Here is a 23,701-nt window from a genome sequence, read left to right as displayed (position 1 = left end):
AGGGTGTACCCCGCCTCCTGCCCGACGATAGCTGGGATAGGCTCCAGCACACGACCCTAGTGGGGAGAAGCAGCTCAGAAAATGGATGGATGGATGGATATCAAGTCACTGTCAATGTTTACTTCATATGAAACTATGGTATGCCATAGTCGTGCTGTATCTGTGTGTAAAAAATGGTGCGACCAAATCATGTGCTGGTCCAACCAACTGAAAAAGTCGGTCACACCAGGAAGGTTGGTCGCACCAGTGCTACTACTTAACCTAGTCCTGACACAGGAGCAACTGAGCCGTGATTTGAACCCAAAAGCAAAACTTGACGTTTGACGCTGACGTGCTAACCACTCTCTCCCAACATACTGCTGTATTTTGCTGGTTTCTTAGAAAACTGTATCTATATGTCAACGTCCATGCTTGTCTCTTTAGGGCAGCCATTGTTTACAAAAAGCATACATGCAAATCAGTCGGCTTTCGGCGAAATTCGCTGTTTTGAACTCAAAATAGGCCATTTACGTGAATATGAGGTTACGCCTCTGTGCTCGGGGCCTGCTTTGGATAAGTCACCGGAATTGAAGAGACCAGAAGAAAAACACTTCTGCTGTTAAGAAGTAGCTGTACTTTTACTCCGTTACAATGATCTAAATGTCACTCAACTTTAAGCAGGCATCAGGGGCAGGTGGAGATGGTTGCATCTGCCTCACAGTTCTGGGGACCGGGGTTCAATCCCCAGCCCCGCCTGTGTTCTCCCCCTGCCTGCGTGGGTTTTCTCCAGGCACTCCGGTTTCCTCCCACATCCCAAAAACATGCATGCTAGGTTAATTGAAGACTCTAAATTGCCCGTAGGTGTGAATGTGAGTGTGAATGGTTGTTTGTTTAGATGTGCCCTGCGATTGGCTGGCAACCAGTTCAGGGTGTACTCCGCCTCCTGCCCAATGATAGCTGAGATAGGCTCCAGCCCTCCCGCGCCCCTTGTTAGGATAAGCGGCTCAGATAATGGATGGATGGATGGGTTCGTGAGGAATTTCCAAGATAACAATTTTTCAAAGTTGCTATCTCAACTTTGAAAAATAAAACTTCAGTGGTAGAATGTTGAAAATTCACTTCGATGCATTACTTTTGACCCAGTAGCAGCCAATTTGTGTTGGATATCAGTCCAGATTAAGCGTGTTCATCATTCAATATAAAATGAAAATAGGTCAGCTGCAGTCTGAAGTTGGTCAAGTATTTCAATCTGTTGTCATGATGCTGAGTTGGAACTAGAAAAACTTTTAACATTTACATCATGCTTCTTTGCAGGAACCTTCCCTCTACACAGTGAAAGCTGTTTTCATTCTTGACAATGATGGCAACAGACTTCTGTCAAAGGTAAACTTAATACAACCGAATTTGAATGAAGTCGGGACGTTGTGTTAAACATAAATAAAAACAGAATACAATGATTTGCAAATCATGTTCAATCTATATTTAATTGAGTACACTACAAAGACAAGATATTTAATGTTCAAACTGATAAACTTGATTGTTTTTAGCAAATAATCATTAAATTAGAATTTTATGGCTGCAACACGTTCCAAAAAAGCTGGGACAGGTGGCAAAAAAGGCTGAGAAAGTTGAGGAATGCTCATCAAACACCTGTTTAGAACATCCCACAGGTGAACAGGCTAATTGGGAACAGGTGGGTGCCATGATTGGGTATAAAAGTAGCTTCCCTGAATTGCTCAGTCATTCAGAAGCAAAGATGGGGCGAGGTTCACCTTTTTGTGAACAAGTGCGTGAGAAAATAGTCGAACAGTTTAAGGACAATGTTCCTCAACGAACAATTGCAAGGAATTTAGGGATTTCATCATCTACGGTCTATAATATCATCAAAAGGTTCAGAGAATCTGGAAAAATCGCTCCATGTAAGCGGCAAGGCCGAAAACCAACATTGAATGCCCATGACCTTCGATTCCTCAGGCAGCACTGCATCAAAAACCGACATCAATGTGTAAAGAATATCACCACATGGGCTCAGAAACCATCCATCCATCCATGGAGCCGCTTATCCTGGTAGTGCTGGAGCCAATCCCAGCTTTCAACGGGCAGGAGGCAGGATACACCCTGAACTGGTTGCCAGCCAATCGCAGGGCACACGTATAAACAAACAACCATTCGCACTCACATTCACACTAGGGGCAATTTAGAGTCTTCAATTAACCTACCCTGCATGTTTTTAGGATGTGGGAGGAAACCGGAGTACCCGGAGAAAACCCACACAGGCACGGGGAGAACATGCAAACTCCACACAGGCGGGGCCGGGGGTTGAACCCCAGACCTCAGAACTGTGAGGCAGACGCTCTAACCAGTCGATCACCGTGCCGCTTCAGAAAACCAATGTCAGTAAACACAGTTCAGCGCTACATCCGTAAGTGCAACTTGAAACTCTACTATGCAAAGCAAAAGCCATTTATCAACAACACCCAGAAAATCTGCCGGCTTCTCTGGGCCTGAGCTCATCTAAGATGGACTGATGCAAAGTGGAAAAGTGTTCTGTGGTCCGATGAGTCCACATTTCAAATTGTTTGTGGAAATTGTGGATTTCGTGTCCTCCGGGCCAAAGAGGAAAAGAACCATCAAGACTGTTATGGACACAAAGTTCAAAAGCCAGCATCTGTGATGGTATGGAGCTGTGTTAGTGCCAATGGCATGGGTAATTTACACATCTGTGAAGGGACCATTAATGCTGAAAGGTACATACAGGTTTTGGAGAAACATATGCTGCCATCCAAGCAACGTCTTTTTCATGGACGCCCCTGCTTATTTTAGCAAGACAATGCCAAACCACATTCTGCATGTGTTACAACAGCGTGGCTTCGTAGTAAAAGAGTGCGGGTACTAGATTGGCCTGCCTGCAGTCCTAACCTGTCTGCCATTGAAAATGTGTGGTGTATTACGAACTGTAAAATACGACAACGGAGACCCCGGACTGTTGAACAGCTGAAGCTGTACATGGAGCAAGAATGGGAAAGAATTCCACCTACCAAGCTTCAACAATTAGTGTCCTCAGTTCCCAAATGTTTATTGGATGTTGTTAAAAGAAAAGGTGATGTAACACAGTGGTAAACATGACCCTGTCCCAGCTTTTTTGGAACGTCTTGCAGCCATAAAATTCCAAGTTAACGATTATTTGTTAAATCAATAAAGTTTATCAGTTTGAACATTAAATATATTGTCTTTCTAGTGTATTCAATTAATTATAGGTCAAACATGATTTTCAAATCATTGTATTCTGTTTTTATTTATGTTTAACACAACGTCCAAACTTCATTGGAATTGGGGTTGTACAATAATAACTATATTGAGCATAGGGTGGTAAATACCGTGTGGTCTTGATAGATTTTTGAATATCGTTACTTGTTTATACAATAGACTATACTACTATAGACTATAAACTAGAAGTTTCTGGAATATACATTCATAAATAGGAAAATTGAACACTGTTAATGATTTATTTTTAAAAGAGAGCTGTAACTTATTGATTTCTATGGTAGGCTTTTGTTTTAGCAAATTAGGAAATCATCTTTCTCTCTGAACACTTAATAATTTCCCTGTTATTTTGCTGTTCAAAGTTGATTCCTCTCTGCTATAACACGGTTCCAGCTAGACCTAAAGTATGTGCCAAGTGTACTGTAGCACCCAATCAATTATTTCGGTGTTTGGCGATTAAAATTGCTGACGATCAGGCTAATTTAATCGCACCAGCCAAAATCGTGGTTGTGATTAAAATGTAATTAGTGCAGCCCTACTCCAAACACACTCGTTCACTCACACACTCTCTCTGGCTGCTGTCCTGAAGGCACACACCCCACCCACCGACTCGTTCATCCAATACCATTCAGATACCTTGAAGGTAAATTTGTGCATTTTAACTCCACTAGATGGTCAATATTTGCTACAGTATGTAAGAATTGTATAATAATGTAGCGTATATTGGTTATAGCTAAAATTTTATTGAATTTGGAAAAGAATACGTCGGAAAGTAAGCGCCTGCGTTTACCTCTGGTTTAGTTCGACGTACGTTTAACATTACAATCAAACTACCTTTGTCTCGAAAAAGGGCACCACGTCTCTTTTTATATTCGTAAATTTTAGGAAAAGTAAAGAAAAACCTCTATCAGTCTCATAATCTGAAGGTTGCTACATGAAAATAAAAATAGTTTTCGATTACAGCGGTTTTACTGTTTCACTCAAATACACAAAAAAAAACGCACGGGAAGTGTGATTTTATGGGAAATGAAATTAAATCTAAAAGGGTTACTACAGGGGAAACAATGCTGAGGGTCTGGACTACGAAAAGAAAATCATAATAATGGCAATAGAAAGAAGAATAGGCATACGTAAAGAAAAATAGGACATCGTGTGTGGCTGGACTCAAAGTGAGCGTGAATAGGTTCAGAATCAGAATCATCTTTATTTGCCAAGTATGTCCAAAAAACACACAAGGAATTTGTCTCCGGTAATTGGAGCCGCTCTAGTCCGACAACAGACAGTCAATTGACAGAGAACACTTTTGAGACATAAAGACATTGAGAAAAACAGTCACTGAGCAATAAAGGGTTGCTAGTTATCTGGTGCAATGACCATTGTGCAAAGGGCGCCGAGACTTCACGCGAGTAGTACAATAGTTTGGGAATATATTGATTGTGCAAATGTTGAAGATACTCCTCAGTCAGTGTGCAAATGGAGCAGATGCTACTCTGGCATGAGTGGCCAGTATTGGTCAACAACAGATATGCAAATAGTGCAGCGTGGTGAGATTACTACAGTGAGTGCACGAGTAATATATAATTGGCCCGACAGAAATATGACAACAAACTCAAGACAAAAAATTGCCAGCAGGTTGCAATGGAATTGTAGGTTAGGTGTTTAAGAAGTTGATTGCAAGAGGGAAGAAGCTGTTGGAATGTCTGCTAGTTCTAGTTTACATTGATCGGTAGCGCCTACCTGAGGGAAGGAGCTGGAAGAGCTGGTGACCGGGATGTGGAGGGTCCGAGAGGATTTTGCACGCTCTTGTCTTAGTTCTGGCAGCGTGCAAGTCCTCAAGGGTGTGTAGGGGGGGTACCGACAATCCTTTAAGCAGTTTTGATTGTCCGTTGCAGTCGGAGTTTGTCCATTTTTGTAGCAGCACCAAACCAGACTGTGATGGAAGAACACAGGACTGATTCGACTGTTACAGCGTGTTGTGCTAGTACAAAGTTGGAACTTGTGTGAAAGTGGTATTTTACCCCAGAATTAGTAGGAACTAATTTTGTACATTTTGACAACGATTGTCAAGTTCTTTCACAACCGTAGATCAGTTGGCCATGGAGATGGTCTGTCTCCGAGCATCTCAGGAGGGAAAGAGGCAGCTTCAGATGAGAAAAAGGATAAAAAAAAAAGGGAAAACAAAACAGGCAGAAAAAGAAAAAAATAAGTATTTCTATACGCGTTCTGAGGGAGAATACGACCATTTATCTTCCTGCCTTTTTCATGGACCCGCTGGTAAATCAGTGCGCTCACGCTTGGCTGGAAGCGTAACTTGTACTTTTAGCAGCAGCTTCTCTGATTGCCTGGCAGTGGACAAGTAGAGGGCGGGAAGCCGAGTCGCCATCCTAGGTTTCGCGTTGGCCCAAACCGCGTAGTTCGAACAAAGGAAGTGTACACAGGCATCACTGTGTACATTTAGAATATTCCTGAAGGTTTGTTTTGCTTATTATACTGAACAAAGATCTGCCACACCTGTGAGGTGGGATGGATTATCTCGACAAAGGAGAAATGCTCACTAACACAGATTTAGACAGATTTGTGAACAATATTTGAGGGAAATTGCCTTTTGTGTATGTAGAAAAAGTTTTAGCTCACAAAAAATGGACGCAAAAACAGAAGTGTTGCGTTTATATTTTTGTTCAGTGTACAAAACGTGGAATTTTCTTTGTCATTTTAACATCCACAGACATGTCACCACTGGGGGGTGATTGTGTTCCATTGTTCAGTCATGAATCACTTCTTTCCCCCACAACCATGCTGTGCAAGTCATGAGATTTGCAACCAGTTTTATGGCATCAGATGATATAAACCAGGTTTCCAGTGTCTTGTGAAAGTCTGGCTAGTTGAGGTTCAGGAGGCAGGAATGCAACAGTTTATCAGTTCTTGGAGTTGCCATGACAACTGGGCCATAGTCGCTACAATAATAAAATTATTTTATTTATTTTCACTAGGTATGTCCCAATCACATTTTTTGCACCGGAGTCCGAGTCTTTGAATTAAAGGATCTGCCTTTACTAAGTCCCAATCTGATACCGTGACAATGCATTAAAAAAAGTGCGTGCATCCAAATTTTCTCAAATATTACGTGTAGCCTATGTATACAGTTATACAGTACATACAAATGTACATACATTTATACGAAGAATGTTGTATATATATATATATATATGTATGTATATATATATATGTTTATGTATATATGTGTACACACACACACACATACATATATATATATATATATATATATATATATATATATATATATATATATATATATATATGTACACACACACACACACGGCGGGGCACGGTGGACGACTGGTTAGAGCGTCAGCCTCACAGTTCCGTGGAGCGGGGTTCAATCCCCGGTCCCGCCTGTGTGCCTCCCCGTGCCTGCGTGGGTTTTCTCCGGGCACTCCGGTTTCCTCCCACATCCCCAAAAACATGCATTAATTGGAGACTCTAAAATTGCCCGTAGGCATGACTGTGAGTGCGAATGGTTGTTTGTTTCTATGTGCCCTGCGATTGGCTGGCAACCAGTTCAGGGTGTACCCCGCCTCCTGCCCGATGACAGCTGGAATAGGCTCCAGTACGCCCGCGACCCTAGTGAGGAGAAGCGGCTCAGAAAATGGATGGATGGATGGATATATACACACACACACCTAAACCCTAACACAGTGGGTACGGAAAGTATTCAGACCCCCTTAAATTTTTCACTCTTTGTTATATTGCAGCCATTGGCTAAAATAATTTAAGTTCATTTTCGTCCTCATTAATGTAGATACAGCACCTCATATTGACAGAAAAAAACTGACTTGTTGAATTTTTTGCAGATTTATTAAAAAAGAAAAACTGAAATATCACACAGCCATAAGTATTCAGACCCTTTGCTCAGTATTTAGTAGAAGCACCCTTTTGAGCTAATACAGCCATGAGTTTTTTTGGGAATGATGCAACAAGTTTTTCACACCTGGATTTGGGGATCCTCTGCCATTCCTCCTTGCAGATCCTCTGCAATTCTGTCAAGTTGGATGGTGAACGTTGGTGGACAGCCATTTTCAGGTTGGGTTTAAGTGGGTTTAAGTTAGGTCAATTGGGTTTAAGTCAGGGCTCTGGCTGGGCAATTCAAGAACAGTCACAGAGTTGTACTGAAGCCACTCCTTCGTTATTTTAGCTGTGTGCTTAGGTTCATTGTCTTGTTGGAAGGGGAACCTTCGGCCCAGTCTGAGGGCCTGAGCACTCTGGAGAAGGTTTTCGTCCAGGATATCCCTGTACTTGGCCGCATTAATATTTCCTTCGATTGCAACCAGTCGTCCTGTCCCTGCAGCTGAAAAACACCCCCACAGGATTATACTGCCACCATCATGCTTCACTGTTGGGACTGTATTGGACAGGTGATGAGCAGTGACTGGTTCTCCCTACACATACCGTTTAGAATTAAGGCCAAAAAGTTCTATCTTGGTCTCATCAGACCAAATAATCTTATTTCTCACCATCTTGGAGTCCTTCAGGTGTTTCTTAACTAACTCCATGCCGGCTTTCATGTGTTTTGCACTGACACGAAGCTTCCGTCGGGCCACTCTACCATAAAGCCCCGACTGGTGGCGGGCTGCAGTGATGGTTGACTTTTTAGAACTTTCTCCCATCTCCCGACTCCATCTCTGAAGCTCAGCCACAGTGATCTTTGAGTTCTTCTTTACCTCTCTCACCAAGGCTCTTCTCCCCCGATTGCTCAGTTTGGTCAGACGGCCAGTTCTAGGAAGGGTTGTGGTCGTCCCAAATGTCTTCCATTTAAGGATAATGGAGGCCACTGTGCTCTCAAGAACCTTAAGTGCAGCAGACATTTTTTTTCGTAACCTTGGCCAGATCTATGCCTTGCCACAATTCTGTCTCTGAGCTCTTCAGGCAGTTCCTTTGACCCCATGATTCTCATTTGCATCTGACATGCACTGTGAGCTGTCAGGTCTCATATAGACAGGTGTGTGGCTTTCCTAATCAAGTCCAATCAGTATAATCAAACACAGCTGTACTCCAATGAAGGTGTAGAACCATCTCAAGGATGATCAGAAGAAATAGACAGCACCCGAGTCACAGCAAAGGGTCTGAATACTTATGGCTGTGATATTTCATTTTTCTTTTTTAATAAATCTGCAAAAAATTCAACAATTCCATTTTTTTCTGTCAATATTGGGTGCTGTGTGTACATTAATGAGGAAAAAAAATAATTTAAATGATTTTAGTAAATGGCTGCAATATAACAGAGTGAAAAATTTATGGGAATGGGATCAAGAAACGAAAGAGGAGAATGCTTAATAGAATTTGCTGAAAGAAAGTTTATATATGATAAATTCCTTCTTTAACAAGAAATGGAACAGAAAGTGGCGGCACGGTAGACGACTGGTTAGAGCGTCAGCCTCACAGTTCTGAGGACCCGGGTTCAATCCCCGGCCCCGCCTGTGTGGAGTTTGCATGTTCTCCCCGTGCCTGCGTGGGTTTTCTCCGGGCACTCCGGTTTCCTCCCACATCCCAAAAACATGCATTAATTGGAGACTCTAAATTGCCCGTAGGCATGACTGTGAGTGCGAATGGTTGTTTGTTTCTATGTGCCCTGCGATTGGCTGGCAACCAGTTCAGAGTGTACCCCGCCTCCTGCCCGATGACAGCTGGGATAGGCTCCAGCACGCCCGCGACCCTAGTGAGGAGAAGCGGGTCGGAAAATGGATGGATGGATGGAACAGAAAGTGGACATGGAAAAGCCCCAAAGCTAACACTAGCATCATAGACTACTGCCTGTCCAACGACAAAGGGGTATTTACGGAGTGCACTGCTCTAAACAAATTTGACATTGGAAGTGACCACAGATCGGTACGTTGAAAGTGCAAATCAACTGCCAACTTGAACAAAAGAAACTTCTAAAGAGCAAGCTACAATCCAAACTTAATTCAAGAAAGAAGCGTAGAGTCTCAAACATGTTTGGCTCATCGCTTTAAAGCTCTTCTAACACTGGAAGACACAGATTTGTCAACACACAACGACAAAATTGTAAACGGCATTGTTCAAACTTGTGGTCTGGATAGAATTTCTTTTGAAATGCTTAAAGCAGGAGGTAACAAACTTTATAAGATCCTTGTCAAATTATTTCAACTAGAATTTAAACCGATCTGATCGGCTTGATTGGTATCGGCAGATAATTAGCATTTTATGCTGATCGGCCGATCGGCTTTCATGTCATAATTCGCCGATCCGATCAATAAAGTCATCGATCGACTCCGTAAAAGACATTTACTCCGCGTCGCCGTCGTGTATGTATCCAAAACCTAGTTTATTTTTAGCCTTGTCACGTGTCTTGTGGCATAGTACTATAACTATCAATAAAGTTTTTTCAATCTTTTCGGTGAAAGAATCAGTCCCATCGGTGTGGGACTATTTTGCGGTGTCTCAGACAAACAACACGTATGTTATTTGCAGTCTGTGCACAACTGATTTTTGTCGTGGGGAACGTCATCTAAATGCTTCAACACAACAAATTTGATCGGGCACCTAAAGAATGTACACAAGGAGGAGCATGCCGCGTTCAAGCAACGCAGCGTGGAGGGAAAAAAAAAAAAGGAAAAGCCAAACGGACGCAAACGCTGGACAACACCCGTCCATATAGCCGGGACAGTGAAAAAGTTAGAGTAAGCATCTCATTAGCAGTATTTGTTAAAGTAATTTAATTCCAATAAAGTAATTTAATGACAGTAAGTTAGCACCCAATATTTCTGTCATGTTGTAATGTTGATTTGACCTAAACCTATGTCAGTGGCCAATCCTTGAATGCCCCCTAGAGGTAATTGTTTTAACTTTTGTCTAAAATGCTAGAGAATACTTTTAAGATACTCATTATACAGTACACAAGTATATACAATAAATGAAAATGTAAATAGACACATTGCTCCATCTTGTGATCGGATCGTTGATTGGTTATCGTTTTTTTAAACTTGCTGATCGGTGATTGGCCCCAAAAATCCTGATTGTGTAAAGCCTAATTTCAACGCTGCTTGAACTTGCAAGAAGTACCGGCAACATCGAAAGACAGAAATCATTTTGCCACATAAATCAGGAGATAAAATGGACCTAAAAAATTATCGCCCAATAAGCCTGCTTTCAACGATTTATAAAGTCTTTGCAAAGATTTTGGACAAACAAATTGGAATCAAACTCAACGAAGCACAGTCGATAGAACAAGCGGGGTTTCATAGCGGTTTTAATACTATGGACCACATACAGACAGTTCAACAAATAATCGATCAACACTACGAGTACGAAATGTCTCTATGTGTAGCCTTCATCGACTATGAATTTTTTTTGACTCAGTCACCGCCACTTCGATACTGCAGGCACTGGTAAATCAAGGGATAGAGCCGACCTATATCAACATTCTACAATCAATATACAACAATTCTTCTGGTTCAATACGAATTGATGATGAAAGAGTGCAAATAAGTATTGGAAAATGCGTCAGGCAAGGCGACACACTGTCTCCGAAGCTATTTACAGCTTGCCTTAAAGAAATATTTAAAAAGCTCAATTGGGAAGAAGAAGGACTAAAAATTAATGGCGCTTATTTGAGCCATCTTCGTTTTGCAGACGAGATTTTATTCTCCTACGATGCTGAACAACTACAGCGTCATATTCAGGAATTTTACTTAGAAAGCCTTTGCTCAGGTCTCAAAATGAACAAAAACAAAATGAAGGTCATGTTCAATCGTTACTGTCCACAAAAAGATGTCAGAATGGACCTCTATCTCCTAGACGCTGTCGACAAGTAGATCTATTGAGGCCAACTTGTAACAATGGATGGAAATACAACCACTGAAGTTGAACGCCGCAAAAAAGCTAGACTGGCAGCCTTATGGAAGGCTTAGTGTTTATATTCAAGAACAATCTTCCCATTTGCATGAAAAAAAAAGGTTTTTAATCAATGTATTTTACCAGTCCTCACTTACGGTAGTGAAACTTGGACTACGAATGCCAAAGTTAGACAAAGGCTCTGTGTAACCCAAAGGAACATCCATCCATCCATCCATTTTCTGAGCCGCTTTTCCTCACTAGGGTCGCGGGCGTGCTGGAGCCTATCCCAGCTATCATCAGGCAGGAGGCGGGGTACACCCTGAACTGGTTGCCAGCCAATCGCAGGGCACATACAAACAAACAACCATTTGCACTCACATTCACACCTACGGGCAATTCAGAATCGTCAATTAACCTAGCATGCATGTTTTTGGGATGTGGGAGGAAACCGGAGTCCCTGGAGAAAACCCACGCAGGCACGGGGAGAACATGCAAACTCCACACAGGCGGGGCCGGGGATTGAACCCCGCTCCTCAGAACTGTGAGGCAGACGCTCTAACCAGTCGCCAACCGTGCCGCCTGACTTGATATATTTTTGCAAAATATTTTTCTGTGAACAAAAAGTTTGTATGTAACAAGCAGTGGGAGACAAAACAATTAAAAAGGAACATGGAACGCCAAATGTTGAAAATATCAATCAGACAGACAGCAGACGCGAGTTACGAACGCCATTCAAAACATAAAAAGCCTTAAATGGAAATGGACTGGCCACGTTGCCCGAGCTGACAAAAGGTGGACCACAGAAACTATGAACTAGATACCACTGGGCGCAAAGCGGCCACGTCGAAGACCTAAAAGTAGATGGACAGATGAAATTATTAAACACACCGGAATACACTGCCAACAAATTGCAAACTGCTGTAGTAGTTGGAAATGTGAAGAAAAATGGCTGCTGCTGCTGATGACGATGATATATCCACACACACACATTTATATATATATATATATATATATATATATATATATATATATATATATATATATATCTCCCCCCCCGGGGTTCAATCCCCAGCCCCGCCTGTGTGGAGTTTGCATGTTCTCCCCGTGCCTGCATGGGTTTTCTCCGGGCACTCCGGTTTCCTCCCACATCCCAAAAACATGCATGGTAGGTTAATTGACAACTCTAAATTGGCCATAGGTGTGAATGTGCGTGCGAATGGTTGTTTGTTTGTATGTATCCCATTTCAGGGTGTACCCCGCCTCCTGCCTGATGATAGCTGGGATAGGCTCCAGCACGCCCGCGACCCTCGTGAGGAGAAGCGGCTCAGAAAATGGATGGATGGATGGATATATATATGGTGTCAGGGTGGACGACTGGTTAGCACATCTGTCTCACAGGACCGGGATTAAAATCCTCGCCTGTGTGGAGTTTGCATGTTCTCCCCGTGGCAATCCTGTTTCCTCCCACGTCCCAAAAACATGCATGCTCGGTTGATTGAAGACTATAATTTGCCCTTAGGTGTGAATGTGTGCGCAAATGGTTGTTTGTTTCTATGTGCCCTGCGATTGGCTGGCGACCGAAGATAGCTGGGATAGGCTCCAGCACGCCCGCGACCCTTGTGAAGATAAAGCGGTATAGAAAATGGATGGATGGATGGATGGATGGATATATATATATATATATATATATATATATATATATATATATATATATATATATATAAGCGGCACGGTGACTGACTGGTTAGCGCGTCAGCCTCACAATTCTGGGGACCCAGGTTCAATCCCCGGCCCCGCCTGTGTGGAGTTTGCACGTTCTCCCCGTGCCTGCGTGGGTTTTCTCCGGGCACTCCGGTTTCCTCCCACATCCCAAAAACATGCATGAATTGGAGACTCTAAATTGCCCGTAGGTGTGAATGTGAGTGCGAATGGTTGTTTGTTTGTATGTGCCCTGTGATTGGCTGGCAACCCGTTCGGGGCTTACCCCGCCTCCTGCCCGATGATAGGTGGGATAGGCTCCAGCACGCCCGTGACCCTAGTGAGGAGAAGCGGTTCAGAAAATGGATGGATGGATATATATATATATATATATATATATATATATATATATATATATATATATATATATATATATATATATATAGATAGATATATATATATATAGATATATATATATATATATATACATGTTCTCCCCATGCCTGCGTTCAGGAATTGCCGCCAACAGCGCTGGTCGGCCGCCTTGGCAATGGAGGAATGGAACATGGTCCACTCGGACTCAATGTCTCCCGCCTCCCACGAAACGTGGGTGAAGTTCTGCCGCAGGTGGAAGTTGAAACTCCTTCTGACAGGGGATTCTGCCAGACGTTCCCAGCAGACCCTCACAATATGTTTGGGCCTGCCACGTCGGACCGGCATCTTCCCACACCATCTGAGCCTACTCACCAACAGGTGGTGATCAGTTGACAGCTCCGCCCCTCTCTTCACCCGAGTGTCCAAGACATGCGGCCGCAAGTCCGATGACACAACCACAAAGTTGATCATCGAACTGCGACCTAGGGTGTCCTGGTGCCAAGTGCACGTGTGGACACCCTTATGCTTGAACACGGTGTTCGTTATGGACAATCCGTGAGCACAGAAGTCCAATAACAGAACACCACTCGGGTTCTGATCGGGGGGGGCAACTCTAAATTGCCCGTCGGTGTGAATGTGAGTGCGAATGGTTGTTTGCTTATATGTGATTGCGATTGGTTGGCGACCAGTTCAGGGTGTACCCTGCCTCTCGCCCAAAGATAGCTGAGATCGGCTCCAGCACGACGGCGACCCGAGTGAGGATAAGTGGTAGGGAAAATGGATGGATGGAGAAGACAATTATACAAGTACATATTATGCACAAACTTGAAACCTAAACTCTTGTCAATATCCAATCCAATCTATCAGCAATGTGATTTGTTTGTTTGTTTGCTGTGTTTTAATTTTGACTTTTGAAATCTGATTAATCAGATTTTAGACTTTAAAGATTTTTTTAAACTACAATCCACTGTATTGACTGATTATTATTATTTTTTTAATGAAAAGTCAGTGCTTGAAGTCTAATGTTCTGGTTTAGTTTATGTAGAAACTGTATTTGCTTTCAGTGAGTTGCACTTCGTGATTGCACTCTGTTGTTTATGCAGTTAGTCTTTGGTAAATTTGGAATTCTTGGATAAATAAATATATATATATATACACACACACACACAAATATACCCCTCCTGGAGCCATCAACTTATCGTGGTGGAGGGGTTTGTGTGTCCCAATGATCCTATGAGCTAAGTTGTCTGGGGCTTATCACCCTCTGGTAGGGTCACCCATGGCAGACAGGTCCTAGGTGAGGGAGCAGACAAAGCACGGCTAAAAGACCCCTATGATGAACAATATGTATGGATTTAGGTTTCCCTTGCCTGGATGTGGGTCACTGCCGGCCGGCTACCACGACCTGGCGGAGTGTTATACCATTTTAGTCAATGACAGCGTAATAAATTTTTTAGTGTATTAAATCAGCGATTGAACATGATTGTGGGGTGGTCTTGTGTGGATGTCGGTGTGCAACGGTATTTGAAAGCAATGTAAGGTACAATACCAACTTGAACGATTTAGTGCTTGATAACTCAAGGCATTATTTTGATTTCCTAAAAAATTGTGATTTTGGAGATGTGAGGATTTTGCCTGACAGGAACGGCCGACGGTATGTAGCTTGTTAGTGTAGAATATTTACAAACTCTGTATGGTTTTCTTAGTAAATAAAGCTGCGTAATACACCGGAACTGGCAAATACATGTCACATTCTCGCAATAGTGAAAAGACCTAAAATTAGCGGCCCCCATAAGCAAGTAGATGCAATGTTTTAAACGTACAGTATATTTTTAGAATAAACACTTTGTAGAGTTACGTAAACAACAGCTGCTAAAGAAGATGTGCACATTTAGAATATTGCACGTTTGACATCTTGGGTTTAGTTCTCCTTTTATATACAGTGCTTAACAAATGTATGAGAGCCAATTAAAGTTTCGCACCACAGTTGCCCTAAAGTATCAGAACATGTTGGTAATAAGGAGAAGATAATATGTGACAAAGTGTCATTAATATTGTTATCAATGAACTTTATAATTTACGGTTGTATACCTTTTTTTGAAAAAAATAGTAAAAGCACATTATTTTTACACTGGCATTTCTGAACGGAAAATACATTGTTTAGTTGAATGTGAATTTGATTTCAGAAAGCCAGTGGGTTATTAAAAAGCTGACTTTATTTAGAAATTGCTCACTCTTTTTCAAAACGTTGACCAATGTATGATGGTGTTTTTTTTTTTTTTTTAAATGACAGGCGTGAGCGCTGTTTGTGCTCAACTGATTTTTGTCCCCCTTTCTTCACCCTCCATCTGACCTATTTTAGTACTACGACCCTGAGCTTTACTCCTCCATGAAGGACCAAAGGAACTTTGAGAAGAACATTTTCAACAAGACTCACAAAGCAGACAGTAAGTTTCATTTTGTGTCTCTGCTTTGTGGAATTGTACTGTTATTTGCACTCTTCTGTAATGTCATGTACTGTTGTCTACAAGTTAAACACACAGCCAAAAGCAATTTTACATTAGCATTAGAAAAAATATATTACTTTAATTTAAAATAATTTTAAAACAACAATATTTCAGTCATATCATTTAAGCAGTCCTATCACATTGTGCACTTTGAAACAGGGTTATGGCTATTCTGCTTGTGTATTTATTAGGGATGGAACGGTTTTTGAAAAACATCAAAACGATTCGGTTTGACTGTTTTGGTTCAGTCCGCATGTGTTACGTTTGGTTCAAAACATGCACGACTCTTCTTTTTTTCCATTTAACAATGAGGTGACAGTGTCATGCGTTATTAAGATTCCCACGCACTTTCCTGGCAGGAGACGCCCCGCTGCAACATGATTGGCTCCTGCTACGCAGATGTAATGAGATGACCATCCCAAACATCTTCTTTAAATTTGTATTAAGATTAAGTGTTTGAGGAGAAAGGTTAAGGGCTCTTTCCCTGAGGTCGTTGCAATAATCCTCTATTTGACTTCACCTAATCTTTGTCGAGGATTTTTCAAGCCGTCTTTTAGAAGCTGCCGCTCTAATCATCTTGCGTATTACACAAAGATAGATGGGAGACTAAAGCCTCTAATGCACCTTTGTTGTTGACCGACGGGAGACAAAGAGCGTTAAAAAGCAGATGTATGCAGTTTATATAGGACTGGCCGTTGCCAAGGGCGTTACAAAGCCAACTGGGATGGATAACCCTCCTTGAAGTCCTTAAAAGGTAAAATGTAGCAAGGATAACTATCAAAACATGCACTTCCTTAACTCATTCACTGCCAGCCGTTTCCTGAGCAGGGAACCCCTTGACTGCCAGGCATTTTCGAGAAATTTCACTGATTTTTCAAGACCCACAGAATATTGTGTACTATGACGATGTAAACACAAAACCACCAAAAGAAAGATCAGACTCCCTACTTTCATCAGAAAAAAAAGATTGTCTCTAGCTTATACCGTCAGCTGTCAAATATAAGCTACTTTGAGCCAAATCTGTTTCTGGAGGAAAAAAACAGACAACAGCCTTTTTGTGAAAGCAGACACAACCAGAACAATGACTTTGACGGCAATATTTTTTTTCTTTAGTGTAAATCCCAAACATCTGAACATAAAACAACACTGACAAAGTACTTTTGACAGATAAAAAAAATTACAAGTATAACTATGTACATAATTTACATGCATGAACAAATGGGGCTCCCACACTTGCACTTTTTCCCTCCAAATTCTCCTCCTCTACCGTTTGCTCAATAGTCCAGGTTTTTATTACCTTGTGCATAAAATCTAGATTTATCCACATCTGGATTTTATTCTTTGGTGGTGGTGAATGGAATTTTGTGTGGTTCTCATTCTCCCTGAAACCAGTCCCTACTTCTGCTCGAAGCACAACCTGTGCAGTTTAGAAATATAACTATTACTATAAAAATACTTTGTTGAAATTGCGGTCGTGGGACATAGAGAAAAAAAAAGCTTTCAATTACCTTTTTTGTCTGCATTGTGTACTGGAATGGGAGTCGAACGTCTGCTGGAGGCATAACCTGTAAGTTTTTAAAAATTCATACGATTACTAGAGAATAGTTTTTATCGATGACGTGTTTTGCAAGGGTAAAATAAAACATTACTTTTCTTCGTCGCAATCCTAAAAGACGTTCGACTCCCGTGTCTTGAATTCCTGCAAGATGGATGAGCTGTAAGTGGAAAATTCTAATCAATACTGGTAACAGATGTTACATTGTAATGTGAATTAGTGGGACTAAATTATGTTTTTACGTAACAAGGAGCGGCACGGTAGCCGACTGGTTAGAGTGTCAGCCTCACAGTTCTGAGGACCCGGGTTCAATCCCCGGCCCCGCCTGTGTGGAGTTTGCATGTTCTCCCCGTGCCTGCGTGGGTTTTCTCCGGGCACTCCGGTTTCTTCCCACATCCCAAAAACATGCATGAATTGGAGACTCTAAATTGCCCGTAGGTGTGAATGTGAGTGCGGATGGTTGTTTGTTTGTATGTGCCCTGCGATTGGCTGGCAACCAGTTCAGGGTGTACCCCGCCTCCTGCCTGATGACAGATGGGATTGGCTCCAGCGCGCCCGCGACCCTAGTGAGGAGAAGCGGCTCAGAAAATGGATGGATGGATGGATGTAACAAGCATTGAAGGAGCGTGTTTGCTCGCTAAATGTAGCTAACGCTCGCTGCAAACGAGTTACCTTCATGGGACAAGCTCGGGATGAAGCTCAGCTGCTTCCAGGCTATCCAGAGGGAGTTCACTCATCTGACGATTCCGGATTCCATTTATTAAAATCCTGGTCGGCAGACGATCAGCTGGCAAGGGGCCGAGAGCATCTCGCCATATGTATGGGCCGGCATTTTGGGGCGATAGCTTTGCAACAAAACAATCGGCTCGGAGCATCATCCTTTATTCGCCCGCATGATCTAAGGCATCATTCCTGTCAGTCGCAGTAATATTTTTCTTGCCTTGATGCAAATTCTAGTACCGAAAGCATTTTTTTTTACATTTTTATTTTATTTTTTCTTCTCTCTTTTCCGCCATTATGTTTGCACTATACATTATTCTTCTAATTGTTTCCTGCCCCCCTTCTCCTTCCTCTGAGGGAGGGACGTTCACCTCAAGGCATTGTTGCCCTCTACAGGGTGCCATTCCTCACTGCAGTTATCCAGTGGCTTGATGGTCACACATAAACTGCACAAGACCCTCCCCCACCCATCCCCGTTAAAGAACGCCATTGACGTCTTTAGACGCCATTGGCAGGGAATAGATGGATTCTGAATTACATCTTTGGATGGCATTGGCAGGGAATGAGTTAAAAGGACAAGAGACCTTTTACCTATTTCCCTATGCATCTATTTCAGCACATAGCGTTTCCTGTCTCGCTATGGAGACGACTTTCAGTTTTAAGGAACTGGCCGCTCAACCTTTATGCGCCTGAGGACAGCCCAAATTATTAACCTTTTCTAGTATATGTGTGCATAACATATACTCAGAATATTATCTAATTATAATTGAAGACATACAACAAGACAGGCGGCACGGTGGCCGACTGGTTAGAGCGTCAGCCTCACAGTTCTGAGGACCCGGGTTCAATCCCCGGCCCCGCCTGTGTGGAGTTTGCATGTTCTCCCCGTGCCTGCGTGGGTTTTCTCCGGGTACTCCGGTTTCCTCCCACATCCCAAAAACATGCATGAATTGGAGACTCTAAATTGCCCGTAGGCATGACTGTGAGTGCGAATGGTTGTTTGTTCCTATGTGCCCTGCGATTGGCTGGCAACCAGTTCAGGGTGTACCCCGCCTCCTGCCCGATGACAGCTGGGATAGGCTCCAGCACGCCCGCGACCCTAGTGAGGAGAAGCGGCTCAGAAAATGGATGGATGGACAACAAGACACAATTATTCAGTAAATAACATTTCATTGCAAACTCCCACTTACACAATGAAAAGGTCCTATTACTTCATCAAACTCATATATGATGGTGTGGGCACAAACGATTGTGGTCCCTAACTCTTGGTTACCATAAAGAAAAATATAGATAATATGCTGCCAAAAGCTGTTAGTGATTATATATGTTTGCTAATATACATTGAGCAAGCAAATGAGTATAAGTGTATTGGCCTGTCTGTGTAAAAGACATGTCCTGACCTGTTGGACTTCTATTCTGGCTCCATCTGGTGGTGGTGGGGTGGGGTCTCAGGTTTGGTGTAAGGGCAGGTGGAAAGGACCCAATGGCCTCATCCCCTTCGTCGCCCTCAATGATCACACACTCATCAGCCTTTGCGATCTCGTAAGGCTCGTGGCCGTCAGGTTTAGCCCATCCTTTTCCTTCCTCTCCTTCAGGCTCCGGGAAGGTGGCCCTGAAATCGGTATCTCCCCATCCATTCCACCGTGGCTGTCTTACCGTGCTGATGGAAATAAGTTCCACTGCCCAGGTGAGAGGTTATACAACACCCACCATCAGGAAACAGCCATGTAGAGTGGTAAAAGGGATGGAAGCTGACAATCGGATCTCTGCTATTGCTCCAAACAGAGGGGTCTTGACTCTGACTGACCGACGTCACAAGGGTCACATTGGTGATCACCCTCAAATACTCTTGGCGTGTCAGATCATCATGGGGGAAAGACTAACCTTTAGGCAGATATAGACCGTTAGGCAGGAACCATCCCCGGCCAGGCGCACAACGGAAGCAGCATGGTCCTTAGAATGTATTGCCACAGACTCAGTCCCATCTCATTGTAAACATCCCGCAAAGAACGCATGTAGGTATGCGTTTTGTCTAAAATTCATGAGTCCACCACAGTCTTATACACCAAAAAGGAAAATACAAAAAGAAACTGAGCAAATCTCATCAGATTTATTTAATCCTTACCTCCTCGTCCCTTCGCCATACTAAATTTTTAGAGGGTGGTGAAGGTTGTTCATTTGCCTTACGTCTAAGGGGTCCAGTCCTGATTTGATCACTGAGCAGAACAGCCTGTACTTTAGACCTCCATTCCTTTGTGGTAGGGTGCAAAGTGAAAAATGCAGCGTAGGTCATGAACCAGATTATTAGGGCTGTTTGAGTTACAAATTCATACCACAGCAGAAGGGAAATGACTCTCCAGATTACTCCCCATACTACCAAGTTTGGCAGTTCGGAATATCCATTCTCCCTCCTTGTCCCTTCGCCATACTCAATTTTTAGAGGGTAGTGAAGGTTGTTCTTTAGCCTTACGTCTAAGGGGTCCAGTCCTAATTTGATCACTGAGCATAACAGCCTGTTCCTTAGACCTCCCTCCCTTTGTGGTAAGGGGTAAAAAGAAAAATGCCATGTAGGTCATGGACCAGATTATTAGGGCTGTTACAGTAACAAATTCATACCACAGCAGAAGGGAAATGACTCCCCAAATGACTCCCCATACTACAAGTTTGGCAGTTCGAAATAGCCACATTCTCCTAGACCGTGGTTGTAATTGAGAGACAAAGCACATGATATACAGTGCAAAGGCCATGGCCAACATTCCTTCAATTATTACTGCCCCATATAATAGTGGCTATGTATAAATGGCCCATCGATGGCAGCCCATAATACAATCAAAACAGTTTCAGCTATGCCTTTAAGAGTTGACATCTTATTTATTCGGCCATGTATGTATGGAGACCAAAATGTTACCCAATCCCAATTTATAAATATTAAAGTAAAACTGCAAAACCAGTGTTTTAACAATTGATACTACTAACAAAAAAGGACGCGTGGGTTGGTAAAGGTCCCAACGGCCAGTGGAACAGTAGCATACCCTTGTTAAATACAGGCACCAATATTCTGTTTCACTGATATCATGAAGGGCTCCGAGTCTCCTATTAGCTTGTAAAATCGAGTTCACTGTACGATTGTTACCATTGCTTGCCATGGTTCAGACTATCTATCTTCTTATCAGCTATGCTCAGTTTAAAAACAGGAACTTCAGTTTAAAAACAGGAACTGGACTACTCAGGGTACAGCTCAGCTTGAAAACAGGAACTAGACTACTCGGGGTGTGGCTCAGCCTCCTGTTTTAAAGGCTGAGAGGTGCCTACCTGGAGGTGTGGAATCTTCATGAAGGACTTCTGGACCGTCCCCTTGACTTTGGGTACCTCTTGTTCCGGTTTCTACATACAACATATGTTCCTCCTCTAACGGCTGCATAGACTACCATGGCGGTGATGATAATGCCACCTCCCAACAGCAGCCAGTGCCAGGTCACACTGATGATCCATTGTCCAAGCTCGTAGGCTCCATCCTTGACGATCTATGCAAACGGTTTCGACCGCAACTTCTGTGGCTCTGACAATGGCAAGCCCCATTCTCATACCAGGTACATTCGTGTTAACACTGTGGCCACAATGCAGCCATCTTTCTTCAGGGGTGTAACAGTTGCCGTTGTTAAACATCTTGTTTTTCTCTACCCAGTTGAAACCTATCACTTCTTTTCCTGCGCAAAAACTTCGTCAGAAGGCATGTCCTTCTGCAATGAGTATCTTGGCGTCGCGTACAATAGGAATTCTAATATTATGTGGCAGGCGTTTCCTCTTGGGCGGCCGTGGCTCAGTAGGTAGAGCAGGGCGTGCAGTGACCGAAGGGCCAGTGATTCGAATCCCTGCTACGACTGTCCGCATGTCGAGGTGTCCATCCATCCATCCATCCATCCATCCATTTTCTACCGCTTATCCGGGTCGGGTCGCGGAGGCAGTAGCTTTAGCAGGGATGCCCAGACTTCCCTCTCCCCAGCCACTTCATCCATCTCTTCCGGGGAGATCCCGAGGCGTTCCCAGGCCAGCCGAAGGATGTAGTCTCCCCAGCGTGTCCTGGGTCGTGCCCGGGGTCTCCTCCCGGTGGGACGTGCACGGAACACCTCACCAGGGAGGCGTCCGGGAGGCATCCGAATCAGATGCCACACTGCTCCTCCTGAATCTGAGATTCAACTACCCGACGGACCCTCCTCTCCAGCACCCCTGAATAGACCTTACCAGGGAGGCTGAGGAGTGTGATCCCCCTGTAGTTGGAACACACCGTGCGGTCCCACTTCTTCAAAAGTGGGACCACCATCCCATTCTGCTAATCCAGAAGCACTGTCCCCGATGTCCACGCGATGTTGCAGAGGCGTGTCAACCAGGACAGCCCCACAATATCCAGAGCCTTTAGGAACTCTGGGCGAATCCACCGAGGAGCTTTTTAACTACCTCTGTGACCTCAAACCCAGAGATAGGAGAGCCCGCCTCAGAGAACCCACACTCTGCTTCCTCATGGGAAGGCGTGTCGGTGGAATTGAGGAGGTCTTTGAAGTATTCTCCCCAGCGACTCACAACGTCCCGAGTCGAGGTCAGCAGCGCCCCATCCCCACTATACACATTGTTGGTGGTGCACTGCTTTCCTCTCCTGAGATGCCGTATGGTGGACCAGAATTTCCTCAAAGCCGTCCGGAAGTCTTTCTCCATGGCCTCACCGAACTACTCCCATACCCGAGTTTTTGCTTCAGCAACCACCAGAGCTGCATTCCGCTTGGCCAGCCGGTACCCATCAGCTGCCTCAGGAGTCCCACAGGCCGTTCCTCCCAATCACGCCCTTCCAGGTCTCACTGTCATTGCCCACGTGAGCATTGAAGTCCCCTAGCAGAACAATGGAGTCATCAGCGGGAGCGCTCTCCAGCACCCCCTCCAAGGACTCCAAAAAGGGTGGGTACCTTGAACTGCTGTTTGGTGCATAGGCACAAACAACAGTCAGGACCCGTCCCCCCACCCAAAGGCGGAGGGAGGCTACCCTCTCGTCCACCGGGATGAACCCCAATGTACAGGCGCCAAGCCGGGGGGCAATAAGTATACCCACACCTGCTCGGCGCCTCTCACCGTGGGCAACTCCAGAGTGGAAGAAAGTCCAACCCCTCTCGAGAGGACTGGTACCAGAGCCCAAGCTGTGTGTGGAGGCGAGTCTGACTATATCTAGTTGGAACTTCTCGACTTCACACACCAGCTCGGGCTCCTTCCCTGCCAGAGAGGTGACATTCCACGTCCCTAGAGCCAGCTTCAGTAGCCGGGAATCGGATCGCCAAGGTCCCCGCCTCCGGCCACCGCCCAGCTCACACTGCACCCGACCCCAATGGCCCCTCCCACAGGTGTTGAGCCCATGGGAAGGGGGACCCACGTTACCCTTTCGGGGCCCGGCCACCAGGCGCTCGCCTTCGAGCCCCACCACCAGCCTTGGGCAAATTTTTTTTGTTCTTCCTGGGGGGGACGTAACAGAAAACAATTGAGAAGCATTGAAATAACCCAATTGGCTTAATGTTCATTAATTATTTTTTCAGCCAAAAGTTAAATGTAGTATTGGTAAAATAGTTATTTGCGACTGTTCATAACATCAAATGGTTTATATGTGCAAGATTTAACTTGACTTCCTGTTTTAAGCATGTAGCTTTTTATTTTGAAGGGTACGCACTGGAACTCAGCATTTTGGTACGAAAAA

General features: G+C 43.8%; 1 protein-coding gene and 1 long non-coding RNA gene across 16 annotated transcripts in view; one reads left to right on the top strand and one right to left on the bottom strand.

Annotated features, from left to right (window-relative positions):
- Positions 1 to 23,701, top strand: part of LOC133466105 (coatomer subunit zeta-2-like) — a 126,589-nt gene that overhangs the window by 16,662 nt on the left and 86,226 nt on the right. For 11 of the 15 annotated variants that reach the window (XM_061749468.1, XM_061749467.1, XM_061749477.1 and 8 more), the window contains exons 2-3: positions 1,294 to 1,362; positions 15,551 to 15,635. In XM_061749468.1, coding sequence (XP_061605452.1) covers positions 1,294 to 1,362; positions 15,551 to 15,635 — 154 coding nt within the window. Of the gene's footprint in view, positions 1 to 1,293; positions 1,363 to 15,550; positions 15,636 to 19,565; positions 19,658 to 23,701 lie in introns of all 15 variants that reach the window. The other 4 variants (XM_061749469.1, XM_061749464.1, XM_061749466.1 and 1 more) reach the window with 3 other exon arrangements.
- Positions 16,775 to 18,000, bottom strand: LOC133466107 (uncharacterized). Its single transcript, XR_009784846.1, has 3 exons — positions 17,345 to 18,000; positions 17,204 to 17,260; positions 16,775 to 17,112 (listed from the first exon to the last, which is right to left on the bottom strand). It is a non-coding gene; the product is annotated as an uncharacterized LOC133466107 (long non-coding RNA).

This window comes from Phyllopteryx taeniolatus, chromosome 16 (assembly GCF_024500385.1).
Source record: "Phyllopteryx taeniolatus isolate TA_2022b chromosome 16, UOR_Ptae_1.2, whole genome shotgun sequence".
Classification (NCBI taxonomy): domain Eukaryota; kingdom Metazoa; phylum Chordata; class Actinopteri; order Syngnathiformes; family Syngnathidae; genus Phyllopteryx; species Phyllopteryx taeniolatus.
The sequence above is the reverse complement of the archived record's forward strand: the minus strand, read 5'-3'. Positions and strand labels throughout refer to the sequence as shown.